Source organism: Sesamum indicum, linkage group LG13 (assembly GCF_026168435.1).
Source record: "Sesamum indicum cultivar Baizhima isolate 11 linkage group LG13, ASM2616843v1, whole genome shotgun sequence".
In the NCBI taxonomy this organism is placed as follows: Eukaryota; Viridiplantae; Streptophyta; class Magnoliopsida; order Lamiales; family Pedaliaceae; genus Sesamum; species Sesamum indicum.
In genome coordinates this window covers 16,683,055-16,696,701 of record NC_142669.1, presented here as the reverse complement: position 1 = coordinate 16,696,701, position 13,647 = coordinate 16,683,055, and the positions used below count along the sequence as shown (strand labels likewise).

Genomic DNA, 13,647 nt, shown 5'->3' with positions numbered 1-13,647 from the left:
GAAAAAATACTCATAATTATATTAAACCTCAAATAAGATTGTTGTAATTTACCCTCAAAATGCTACACAATGATACTAGAAGTGCAAGTCGTGACTAGCAGCATCAAAGGTTGGGTAACTTGAGTACAAAATGGTCACCATCTTACTCTTACCCAAAAGACATGGTTTTACAAATCACGTGACCAGTTTTAAGTTTTAACACGAAATCAGAGATAGCAGATTTTAACTTCATCCCAGTATCAATTTCCAGGCTTGTCTTCTGAGCTAGCAAATCTTCAACATTCAGAATGGTTAAACGGATAATAGAACGTAAAGTTGTACCAAACTAGTCCACTGAAGATCATAAGGAATATCAACCGTAGGAGGTAAAATTTCCATAAGAATATGGATGTACCGACCGTTTCTCAAAGAACATATTATTATCAAGTGGTATCACAAAGAAGCAGAGCTAGAAAAACTGTTTGTATCACAAAAAAAAGTAAAACAGTTTCGTTACCACTTCATCAACAACAGATTGTATCAGTACTTAGCAGGAATACAAGTATACAGTAAATAAGCCAAAAAAATACTGGGACTTGACAAACATGTTAGCGCTTGAAGCATCTCACCATTTGATAAATTCATGGGGAGATCTACAAGTAGAATGAAAGTGAGGCGTAGAGTGGTATAGCACAACAGCTGTTCTCTTATATCTCATAATACCACTGATTAAAGCACCAAACAATATATAGTTGAATCCTGACATAGTTTGCAGCACAAGGAATCATACCACAACCAATTAGTTTATACATCCTTCTGCTTTCACCAATCACCATAAGGCTCCTACAACTTATGCACTCCAATCATGAGCACAACTTCAGGCTGAAGTTCCATTGGCAGATAACTTTTCGTGATTAGTTTCCTTTACACTAAGAGGAATTCTTAAACCAAGTTCTCTAAGTTGATCGACAATACCATAAAGAAATTCAAATGTAAGCTTGGATTGTGCATTAAGATCATCCCTTACATTTGGATGGACGCGGAACCAGTCTCCCAATAACTTGTGCACATGAGAACGGATCATTCTCCAAGGCACCGGATACCTCTCACAGAACTTCAAATATTCCACCAGCAACTCAGCCTGATCCAGTTTTCCATCTTTACAGGTTTCTTCATGATCCAATGCCCATTCTGCAGTTCGATATCCAGCAAACAGTGCAGGATTCTCAAGAAGAGACTCAGCTGAAAGAACACCTTCTGTACCAGTCTCTTCCAAACATTGCCAGGCATCTTCTATGTGCCGTATATTACCATTAGCAAGGACAGGAATTCTCACTGCATCTCTAACTGCCTTGATTACTTTCCAGTTAGCCCGAAATTTCTTCCCATCTTTTTCATCTCTTCTTCTTCCATGTACAGCTAGAAGAGCACAGCCAGCCTCCTCCAACATTTTGGCATAATTAATTGTATCCTGCAAATCTGGGAAGATCCGAATTTTGCACGAGACAGGAACCATAAGATTTTTAGCCAATTTTTCTACCAGCGACTTGACAAGAGGGAGATTATCCATGAGGAAAGCTCCATAATTGCCTCGTCTAGCAATGCGCTGGGGACACCTATAAATGAAGTACCAGAGAACAAAACCAAGACAAGATTTCTGTCAGATACAAATGTCACAGAACAGTTCAAATGCGCAGAAAAACAAGAATCATACGGGACAACAAAATACATGCTTGCTGACAAATAGGTTAACAAATTAGCAACACAAACAATAATAACTCATGTGCAAGCAATCTTTCTGCTTCCTCTTCTAACTCTTTCTTGGATTGTTTTCCAGGTGAAGGTTAAGACTTGCAAATTCTACTTTCAACTCAATTGAGAAAGTCAGGCCAAACCTGATACCCTGCAAAAGACTAACTCACCAAGCCACCTACAGCTTCACCATAAAACTAGTAGAGGCGCATTCCCTCCAGTGGCAAAAAAAATACTATGATGCAGCCAAATATGAACTAGCACCATAACATCCAGAAACAACAAAATTTCACTGTAATCATGGTACACAAATAAAACAATTTCAAGAGTACCTATTGACTCTAAAGGCTTGTCATTCCGGATGAGGGATTAAGATTGTAATACAGTATTTGGATCTGTAGTGATGACCTCAAAGAACCGGAACTGATGAAATATAAGGTCAAACTTTAATGGAAGTGCTTCCAATTCTGATTCTTAGGTTTCAAATCCTTGATACCAAACAAACTGAAAGAGGGTATCACTAACAATGTGAAGCTAGAGTCAGCTCAATTCTCTATTATCAAGACTCCAAGAAAACTTGCATAACCAAAATCCTAGGTGAAAACTCCAGCACTACAACAACCTGATCCATAAACCATCAATCTCACAGTATAACAGGTTGAGATTCTCAGTAAACAATAATGTTGGGTTTCTCTATAAATAACATGAATGAAAATCCAGCGGCATTGGGCTGAAATATTCTTATCTTGACACAACTACACTTCGATACCAGGAAAAGATTGTTGGAATTCAAAGCAATACAGAAATTATCATCCAAAAATTACCCAAAATTAATGTCAACATAGTCGCAATATGGCTCCACTCTCCGTGCTGCATCCAGCAGAACATCTGGATCATTTGCACAAAATTGCACAAAAAGCGGCCTATCTTCCTGCCATTTCCGGCAAACCTCAGTCCAACAAACCTAGTACTGAAATACTCAATAACAAAAACTAAAAGCAAGTCAAGATGAATACACACCTTACAGGTAGTGAACTCTTGGGAACGATATTTTTCATTTTCCGTGAAAATTCTGGAATGGAGCATAGGTGTGTAAGCGGCTTGGGCACCATACTTACGGCAGAGCAACCGAAAGGGGAGCTCGGAGTTATCCACCATGGGAGCGACGATGAATTTGGGCCGGCCCAGCTTGTTCCAATATGCCCAGGCCCTTTCCACCCGGGCCTCCCCTGTCAGGTACCCATTTGGAAGGGCCAAAGGGGTGGCTTCCGGCTCGGACGGCGAAGTGATAGTTTCAGAAGTGCAGAGAACATCGTCGTTGTTTTCGTCTCCGTTAGGGGTTAGAATTTGCGAGCAGATGGGTTGGGTTTGGGTAGCCATGAATGGGTAGAATAGGAAATGCAACGATCCCAAGTTACGGTTTGGACGTGGATTGAGTTGAAGCTTCGTGAATAGAGAATCAGAGCAAAACGGTTTGAATCTCATGGAAAGCGGAAGCGGAGGCGGCGGCGGAATTTCGGCCCATCACCGCCCAAGGTTCTCGGGGTAACTGAAGAAGGTAGCGCTGCCTAAGTTCTGGGAAACATGAAATTAGGGTTTTATTTGGAGAATTTGGGGGGAATCTTTTATTGGTCGGGGAAAATGAGTTTGAATATTGGAAGGATTTTTCAATAATAACATAGATAACAAAACAAAAGAGGGATTATTTTCTGCTCTATAAATAAATACAAACTCAAAAATCACGATAAACTAATATTATCAATAATGGTCAAATAAAATCAATTGACAACAATTAATTAACTTTCATTATGAAATTTCTATCTAATGTTTTGACATTGCTTGCAAAAATAATGACTAATAATCATCAAGTGTAAATTACAACGGGCTCTCCTAAAATTTGTCATAATTACAAATACCATCTCGTTATGTAAAAAATTTAAATACTCCTATAAAATTACAAATATCTTAACAAATATCCTATTGTGACAGCTCATTATAAAGGTATTTGTTAGGGTATCTGTAATTTTAGAGAAATATTTGTAATTTTTCAAATAAGTAAAAGGTGTTTATAATTAAGGTAAATTTTAGGAGAGTTCATTTCAATTTACCCTAATCATTAAACAGTTATAGTTATTCAGTATCCATTACAAATTTTTAATTTTAATTTGATAACTAAACATAATAAAAAAAATCATATTTCTTTTAATGAGATATAAATTTTGAAATTAATCAAATTAGAAACAAATGAAAAATTTGTGTCAAATTGTCTTCAAAGAAATTAAAATTATTATAAATATCAAATTATATTTTTGATAATAAAAATGTTTATATTTAGGTGTTGCTTCAAATTTATCTATACTATTTATGAAAAGTTAAAGCCTTACAATAGCTACTTTGATAGAAATTTATGGATACTTCAAAATACCTTTTCTTTATTTAGTTTTTCAAGAATGATTATATCTTTTAATTATACCAGTGATTTTTTTTACAAAAAAAATTAAATTAACTTATTTTATCAATTTTAATTGACTATTTATTTTTTATTTAATTAAATAATAAATAAAATAAAATTTTAAGTTATGCACAATTAGCATCGCTTATATTTTGATTACTAGCATATATATATATATATATATATGTGTGTGTGTAATTATAGATAAATAATTTTTGTTAAGAGTTTATTTTGATGTATTTAAATGTCTCATGAGTCATGCCATGAGAGTCTACATTTTACAAAATATTTATAGAATTTATAAAATTATAAATTGTATTTTAAATATAATATTTAAACTAATTAAATAAAATAACCGTGAAAATCATCATATATGTGTGAAATGTTAATTGCACGAGACATGATTAATATGATTAAATATTAAAATAATTTAAACTAATAATATATAAATTTGTTGTAGTTTAAAAAATTACATCTAGTACATTTGATATTTGTTTCTGTTTGACAAATAAATTTATTCGTTAGTTAATATGATGAATTTATCGATATTAACGAATAAAAATCAATAAAAATTTATATTTTATTCCCAATTAATTTATTATTCATTTATTACAGGCCAAATCAATCATTTTTAACAAAATAGTTATATCACAGGACGGACATTCCTAAATAAAAACACGTTGTGAAAACGCTTTGAATTGTTTTATTCCCATCGCCACCAACAAAAGAGAGTGGGAAGGGTGAGCTAATGCTTGATTTAGAAGTCAAATCAAGACATTGACATCTTTCTTCCTATGGACCAATAATTGCATGTTTATTACATAAGTACATAAGTGGTCGAAATATCTTTATGTCAATATCTCCATAAGTTGAATAATACATCAACTCAAAAGATATAATAATATATCAAAAAATAAAATAAATTATAATAAATTCATGTAAAACGAGACAAATAATTATATATCTAGTAGCTAGGATTAGAATTTGTTGAACTTGTTCATTTGGACCAGTAATAGAGTTTTTGTTATTAAAATTATAAATAATTTCAAAGCCTCTACTAATTGTTATATATCGACGACAAAAATATTGATATGTGAAGATCCTTTTTCATTTTCTTTAAAATAATTACAATGAATAATTACATTATTATACCCAAATATTAATCAATAATTCAGAAGTATTGGGTTTTACTTAATCAAAGAAAAACTTCCTCGTAGTTGTATTTCAATTAAAACAAGGTCGGTGTTTGAAGGTTATTTTCTCTGATAAAAGTGAGAATTACAACAATTTTTATGAACATGTTAATTGATAATCTAATATATCAGCCAATAACTATTAAATTATCAGTAATAATCAATTACAATTTTCACATAATAAAATAATATAAAATACTCATATAGTGTCGATGCAGCCCCACATAACCTCGTTTTTCTGCACATAATTAATTTTAATTAGGGATAATTACACTGCACTATTTAAATTTGGTGTAATTTTATGTAAATTTAATGTGATTTAAAAAATCATATCTACTACTCTTAATGTTTGTATCTATCTAACAATTTGACTTCTCTATTAGTTAAAATTTATCAAATTTGCTATATCAAAGGAAAAAAGAATTGAATAGAAATCTATATTTATCCTTTATTTACTTATTACTAAGTATTGAATGTGAAACAAATCTTTTTTAACCATAATAAGTAAGTAATAAATCAAATGAGGATGAATATAATTTTTTATTTAATTTTTTTGCTAATACCAACAAATTTAATAAGATATAACAAACTAATAGTGTTGAATTTTATGGCCAATGTCCCCTTGGTCCAAACCAACTAACCCCCCTTACTTGGATGGCAATCCACTTGCTGCCTTAACACATCTCCATGGCTTAGCCCACTGACCTTGACCCACTCACAAACCCACACCCATTACCTAATTTATACTTAACTCTAATTTGCCCCCTATCCCTACTATTCAGTCATCTTCCTCATTGCCTCTTCTTCTCCCTCTGGTTTTATTCCCTTTCATGTTTCCAATGATCTTGGAAACCCCTCACCGTCTCACCTCCTTTTCCCTTCGTCTTTAATGTTCTATCTATATATATATTGGCCCCCTATGGTTTCTGTAACAAAGAATAAGAAATAACATAAATTGAAAATTGTCCTCCTCCTTCTTTATTAAATACTTTGTAAGATTTTCAAAGTGATAAAGAAAAATTTTAGTGGTTTTTCTAAGTGGTTCTTTGTGGGTCTTTGTGCCTTTTGCCTCGGTGGCAGTGGATTTTGCAATCGTGAGGGTTGCGGGCTGGTGGTGGCTTTTTTGGGCCTCCTTTTTTCTGGATTTGACTCCTGAGCTGTTTATTTATCTAATGCTTTAATTCTTGTATATTTATATTTGTTATGTTATTCTTTATTTATTTATTAATTTATAATAATATTTTATAAGGGTTTTAAACCCACCATTATCTCTGTAATAGTTCATTAGGGTTTTGTTGATTTTGGCTCATCACTATTGGGATTACATCCCAATAAATAGATCTATGTGTTACACAAAAATAAATATTAGAGATATTAGATATAATTTTTTAAATTATAAAAAGTTTACATATAATTACACGAGCTTCAGAGAAGTACGGTGAACTTATCCCTTTTAATTATCAAACAATGTTGTCCTCCTAAGGTTACATTGTCAAAATATTTTGTGGGTTGATTTTTATAATACTAGCCGTTCTGCCACATTATTTTTTTTATGTACGTATAATGAATAATTTTTTTATATATTTTATATTATATTAAAAATATTATAAATAAAAATAAAATATATAAATCAATGCATTATATGAAACATAAAAAAAACTAATTTAATAAATTAATATAAAATTTAAAAAGTTAAATAAGTTAACTATTGTATCGATTAAAAGGCATTTTTGGATTCATAAAAAATTGATGCAACGGTGTCATTAACTGCCGTTTGTGAGCGTGAAAGGTCTTTTATTTTTATACTAGACGACGTCGTTCCTACGTACATATGATAAATAACCTTTCACGCTTTAAAATATATTATAAATGAGAGTAAAATATTTAAATCAATACACTGTATTAATAAAAAGAAAGAAAAAAATAATAATAATCACAATAATGTAACTTTTGAAATGTTGAATAAGTTAGTTATTTTATCATGAATGACATTCTTAATTTTACAAAAAATTAGTATGGTGGTATCATTAACCGTCGTTTGTGAGTGTGGAGGGACATTTTTTTATGTCAGTGTATAGACAATATATATAGAGTATATATATATTGTTGTTAACACAAATTGATGAATATCTTTATAATATATAGAGGTTATTCATACATTGTCCAAGTTACCCTTGACTAATCAAGTAAGCTTCAGCCAGAAATAGCTAAGCTTAAGATTGATAAACTTGATGATCTTACAAGCAAACTGAGGAAAGCATCAAATCCCAGCGTAGTAAGTTCTCATGTGCTTTCCAAATCTGACGTCTCAACTCATCTGATCATTGACCATTAACCTAAATTCAATGAAAACAAAGGTCATCATCATTACCCACTTACCTTAATCCAACCTCATTAACCAGTGTTTATTACACTATTAGTCCTAAGCCCACTTTCAAGAATCCCAAAACTGCCCTCCCGTCTCAACCTCACTCACCCTAGATCTTCTTCTTCAATCTTCCTTCCATGTCCGGAAAATGAAATCCGGAGTTTCCATTTTGAGAACCGATTTGTTTCGGGCTATTATTGAATTGTAGGAAAAAGAAGAAGCAGATGAAATGGAAATGGGAGCTGGCAGTATGCTTGCTATAACTGTTGAATCGTAAAGTTGAAGAAATCTTGTCAATTAAACTCGCCTTCGCCCCACCCACTCCCCCACTTCAACCGATTGTGCCCCGTTTCTTTGAACCCACTCCATTTTCATCGACCGTTTTCTCTGTCTGAGCTGCATTTGGTAGTTAGTAGCAGTTGTTGGGTTGTTGGCGGAGGAGGAAGGGGAAAGCCCAGAATGAAGCAGCTAACGGCGTTGCAGCAGCAGGGCCGCCGGAGCAACAGCTTCCGGGGTGCGTCGTCACCGCTAGATGCGGGCGTTGACGACTCTATAAGGTCGCCGACGACGATTTTTTGGCTGGTTCTTCACGGGCTCTGCTGCTTAATTAGCTTAGTCCTCGGATTCCGATTTTCGCGTATCGTGTTCTTCCTTCTCTTTTCTACTGCTTCCTCCCCTTCTACCACCACTATATACACCGCTCTTCAGACAACATTGCCGTCCTCCGGCGCCACGTCGCCGCCGGAAAGGAATATCTCGGGCGTTGGCGGTGGGAGTAGAGTGGTGGTGGGGAGGCACGGAATACTGATAAGGCCGTGGCCCCATCCGGATCCGGCGGAGGTGATGAAGGCGCATAAGATAATCGAGAGGGTTCAGTTAGAGCAGAGGTCTCAGTACGGGGTTAAGGGCCCTAGAACTCTGATCGCAGTCACGCCAACTTATGTACGGACTTTTCAGACCCTGCATCTCACAGGCCTGATGCATTCTCTGATGAATGTGCCCTATGATGTTATTTGGGTTGTTGTGGAAGCTGGCGGCCACACCAATGAAACAGCATCACTCATCTCGAAATCAGGATTGAGAACCATCCACATTGGATTTGATACGAAAATGCCAGTTTTGTGGGAGGATCGGCATAAGTTGGAATCGAAGATGAGGCTCCATGCTTTAAGGTATCTTGATGTTGATCGCATCTACTTATCTTTAAACTTCTTGAAATTTGCATTGGTTGTAAAGTAAGTGCTTACTGTAATGGTTAGCAGTGTGGAATGTTTACATTTTGAGGTGTTTGAAATGCGCAGAGTAGTTAGAGAGAAGAGGTTAGATGGAATTGTGATGTTTGCGGATGATAGTAACATGCATGCTTTGGAGTTGTTTGATGAGATCCAGAAAGTGAAATGGGTAGGTGCGGTTTCAGTTGGGATTCTTGCGCACTCTGGAGGTTCTGAAGAAGGAGAATTACCGGTGATTCAGAGAGATGATAGTAAAAAAGATGACAAAGATCCACAACTGCCGGTCCAAGGTCCGGCTTGTAATTCCTCAAACCATTTGGTGGGATGGCACACTTTTGATTCATTGCTATTCCTGGAGAAGAGTGCAAGATATATTGGTGATAGGGCAGTCGTGCTGCCAAGGAAGCTGGAGTGGGCTGGGTTTGTATTGAATTCCAGGTTGGTGTGGGAAGATGCAGACAAGCCGGGTTGGGTTAAGGAATTTGAAGAGGTTGGTAGGGATGGAGAGGATGTAGAAAGCCCGTTGTCCTTTCTGAATGATGCTTCAGTAGTGGAGCCTCTTGGTAGCTGTGGGCGCAAAGTTATGCTGTGGTGGCTGCGTGTTGAGGCAAGGGCAGACAGCAAATTCCCTGCCAGGTTAGTTTTCTACTATTTACATCCAGAATCTGCAGGTTTCATGGTTTCTTTATAACTTTAAAGTTTTCACCATATATTTGATGTGTCTATCTATAATCCTTCCCTTGTTTGCTAAGTTTGCGATTATATTTGATAGAATTTACAATGTTGGTTTCATATCTGGAATTCCTTCATCTAAATTCTGAATTGGAGGGATGATCTACACTGAATTAGTGAGGTTGTTCTAATATTTTTTCCGTTCATGTGTATGTGATGCAATGAAGGTTTGCAGATGTTAAGCTGATCAAGCATCTCTTTGATTACGAATTACCTCTAGTGAATGACCAAAATATGGGGGTGGGGGGGAAGGGGGGGTTCAGATCCTGAAATCTAGGAAATAAAATTTCCAGATGACTCTACTAGTAATATTGTAAGTTATGTAGGTACACCATTTGAACCTTTCAATGGAGCTAACTGCAAGGTGGTCGGCTTTCGCTATACTTGTCATTTGCAGTTAGGATGGCAAAACTCCTTAGTTTGTGCTCATATCAATAATAGGACAAGAAAACCCAACCGAAATTGGACTCAGGTACAGGTTTTGGTGGAGATACTGATCTAAGGGAAGTTGAGATGACAGCAAGCATAGATCCGACGTTGTGACTTTTAGCCACATTCACGGATGTTTGGTAACAGTAGGATCCAGTATTGAAATGCTCATTCATGTTACATTTTTAGAATAGCTATGACTTTCAAAAGAAGGTAATTAACAACCGAGGTACGCAATACTCCATGCTCTTAGATAGTTCATGATGTCCACATGAAGATTGATATTTGGTACGTGAATAGTGTTGACTTTGACTGCTATACATCTTTTGGTTGGACATGATTGTCACGAGGACGATGGCACCAAAGTAACATAGCTCGATACTGATTATTGACCCATTCTCAGAGCAGTTTTACAAACTTTTAAGCAACTTTAGGGTCATAGCTAAATTAATTTTTGAGCTTTATAAAGCCAAATCTGTCTAGCAAAGTCCATCTGTATGTTGCCTTTCAAGGTATTAATCAATATGTACTACGAACATACAGTTCCTTAGAACATGACACAATTGTAAACTGCTCCAACCTGAAAATCTCTATTTAGTTACATGTAATTAACTCTATTTAAAGACTTCAGGAATCAAGAATTATTGTATATTACATGCCCAGGCCTCTAAAGTGCACTAATGAGAAACTGATTTCTTCCTCCCCTGCCACAAGATAAAATCTTCCACTGCCTGATCTCTCTTGCCCGTTGGACCAGTCAATTTTGGCATTCCCGAATATATGTTAATCGTTTGTTGAAATATGATTTCTGTCAGTCGCTTAATCCACAACCAGGACCATCTTACCATATGGTTGAGTTTTAGCTTACCATCTTCCTGAATTTATAACATATTCCCCTAATATGGTTGCCTAATTCTTCCTTCAGAGTTTACAAATCCTGTTCATCTTTCAACTGTATGCTATATTTTAGGAACTTCTGTATTTTTATTTTTCCTTCAGTGGTATATGTGGCGATATTGCTCCATATACACGTGCAACCTCCCCCAACAAAAAGAAAAAACGAAGAGAGCAAAAAGGAAAAAGAACTAGCAACTCTTTGCTTGCTTTTGAGATGGCTTTCACTTGTCAATTTCCTCAACAGCTAATATAAATTGGACTGGAAGACCGTTGAGATCTCTAACGAAATAGCGGAAGAAAGTAGCAAATGCACGTTAGTTTGTTCCCGTGCATGTAGCAGTTTTAAATATATGTTCTAAAAATTAATAGCTGTCCGAACTTTAGAATATTTGTTGTATACTATTCTGTCCATGTTGTACTGGTGCATGCCACTTAAATCAGTTGTTTCAATGTACTAATTTTGTGATTTGGAGGATATTTATTCTTTAGATAAACTTATTTAAAATATCTTTTAAGCTTATAAGATGTTGAATTTTTTTTAAGAAAAGGTTTTGAAATGTTTGGATAAAATAGGATAATGGGTTAATAAGATTTTAATATGAATATTTTGTGATTAAAATATAAATAAAAACGAAGGAGTTTTGTCAAGGTTCTAAAAATAAGTTTTATAAATTCATCGAGATACCTTCTCATTTGCAGTGTGAACTGCTTCTTAATATTCAAGTATTTATGTCTTCTCATGCAGATGGATAATCGACCCTCCTCTAGAGATTACGGTCCCCGCAAAACGCACCCCATGGCCTGATGCTCCTCCCGAACTCCCATCTTCTGTCGAAAAGGTGATCAGCATCCAGGAGACTACCGACAAACGCGCATCAAAAAGCGGGTCGAGAAGAAAACGCAGCTCCCGAAGCAAGAGGAAGCACACAGCAAAAGTGATAGATGAGCATGTCTCCACAAGGCATTCTGCAGATAACTAGTGAACTTGAGATATTATACCACTCTGTGAATTCGTGACTATTAGCAAACCTTCGACATCAGTACATGAAGACGGGGACGAGTAAGATCTTGTTCGGTGAATACAGGAAGGCATCATGTGTTACATATACGATAGCCAGTCGAGTCGATACATACATCTCGATTTTTGTTTCCAGCTAATTTTCATGTTCAATTCCTGTGAAAGTATTGCTTTTCTTATTCAATTTCTTCATTTTTGGTGATCAGCATTCTGGCGGTTGGCAGAACATGTATCATTCTTACATTCCAGCTCCCAAGTTTTTATATACATAAATTCTTGAAATAGAAATCATACATCTGTTTTCAGTTGTTGGCCATCAATAATGGTACTATAATACTGTCGACTGCACGGGAGAGAGACTTTTCTGCCATTGGATTGGCCAATTGACTGATGTTAATGTGGAGAAAACAGGCTTCTATACTGCAGAAAATTCAGGGCCAGTTTTGCTCAGGGAGATCTCGTGCTTTCTGAGCATTGATCCAGAAATATTTAACTTACCAAAAACAGATTCAGAAATATTTAAATTACCAAGAAGAAGAGATTCAGAAATATTTATTAGTCTGAGGGAAAAAATTGTGCAATCAGACATACAATTTGAACTTGTTTTGCTTTGTAAAATGATTGGTTGTATTTCATATCCAGAATTATTTTTGCTGCATATGTTATTTATTAAAATACGAGTTAGTTTCTTATGAATATCGAGAAACGAATATAGTAAAAATATAGTTAAATAAAGTGAATTTCAACTGGCTAAAAAATAAAGATAAGTCATATGTGGCTTAAATCCAGATAAGAAATTTCATTTTACTCATACATACATAAAAATATTAATTCAATATCAGTACCAATGTTCAAATATTCAATTCAGTTAATTCTTAACATTCGCATATCAAAACGATATTAATAATAAAATTTTAATACCAATACTTATTTACCTGATTATATATAATGTTCCAGAAATTTACTTGAATAGCATCACGTAACATAAGCAAGCAAGAGGTAGATTTCAGATACATCCTTTGAGAAACAATGAGTTAATTCCATCCAATTTTTTATGATTATAGTCTAAAATATTATTATAAAATTTTAAATTATAATTATATATATTTTAAAATTTGATAAAATATATTTGTATAAATTAATATGTTTTTATAAATTATTTATTTGCACGTTCAAATAATTATATCGAATTTTATGAAAGAAAATCGTAATATAACAAAAAAAAATGATTGGGAAGAAGATGAGGCGGCAGCAACTTTCGGTGGTCATAAATATCATCATGACACCAATTCCAATTCATTATCCAAACTGAGAAGGCGGTGGCACTTACATCTATGCAATGCAAAAGACCAGAGGCGGAGGAGCTTCTTCCCGAGATGGAGGAGGAAGACAGACATCATAAAATTCCACAAGCAAATCCTACGTGTCCAATTGTTATTTGTCCGTGATGGGGCTCCATAAATGTTGCCTCCTAGATTGTGGGCAGACCAACTGCATCCATGGGTCAGAGAAACGGATATCATATAAGTTCGTTTGGGCGGTTTGGGGTCTTACATACATATACTTTTTCTGGAAACATGAGTCCAACTACGAAA

General features: G+C 34.9%; 2 protein-coding genes across 2 annotated transcripts; one reads left to right on the top strand and one right to left on the bottom strand.

Annotated features, from left to right (window-relative positions):
- Positions 1–400: 400 nt before the first annotated feature.
- On the bottom strand, positions 401–3,384 carry LOC105176214 (FMN-linked oxidoreductases superfamily protein). The gene is made up of 3 exons (XM_011098943.3): positions 2,752–3,384; positions 2,556–2,662; positions 401–1,595 (listed from the first exon to the last, which is right to left on the bottom strand). The coding sequence occupies exons 1-3, from the start codon at positions 3,214–3,216 to the stop codon at positions 857–859; spliced, it is 1,311 nt and encodes a 436-aa protein (XP_011097245.1). The 5' UTR covers positions 3,217–3,384; the 3' UTR covers positions 401–856.
- Positions 3,385–7,666: 4,282 nt separating this feature from the next.
- LOC105176213 (putative beta-1,4-xylosyltransferase IRX14H) lies at positions 7,667–12,340 on the top strand. The gene is made up of 3 exons (XM_011098942.3): positions 7,667–8,916; positions 9,046–9,612; positions 11,780–12,340. The coding sequence occupies exons 1-3, from the start codon at positions 8,204–8,206 to the stop codon at positions 12,012–12,014; spliced, it is 1,515 nt and encodes a 504-aa protein (XP_011097244.2). The 5' UTR covers positions 7,667–8,203; the 3' UTR covers positions 12,015–12,340.
- Positions 12,341–13,647: the final 1,307 nt, after the last annotated feature.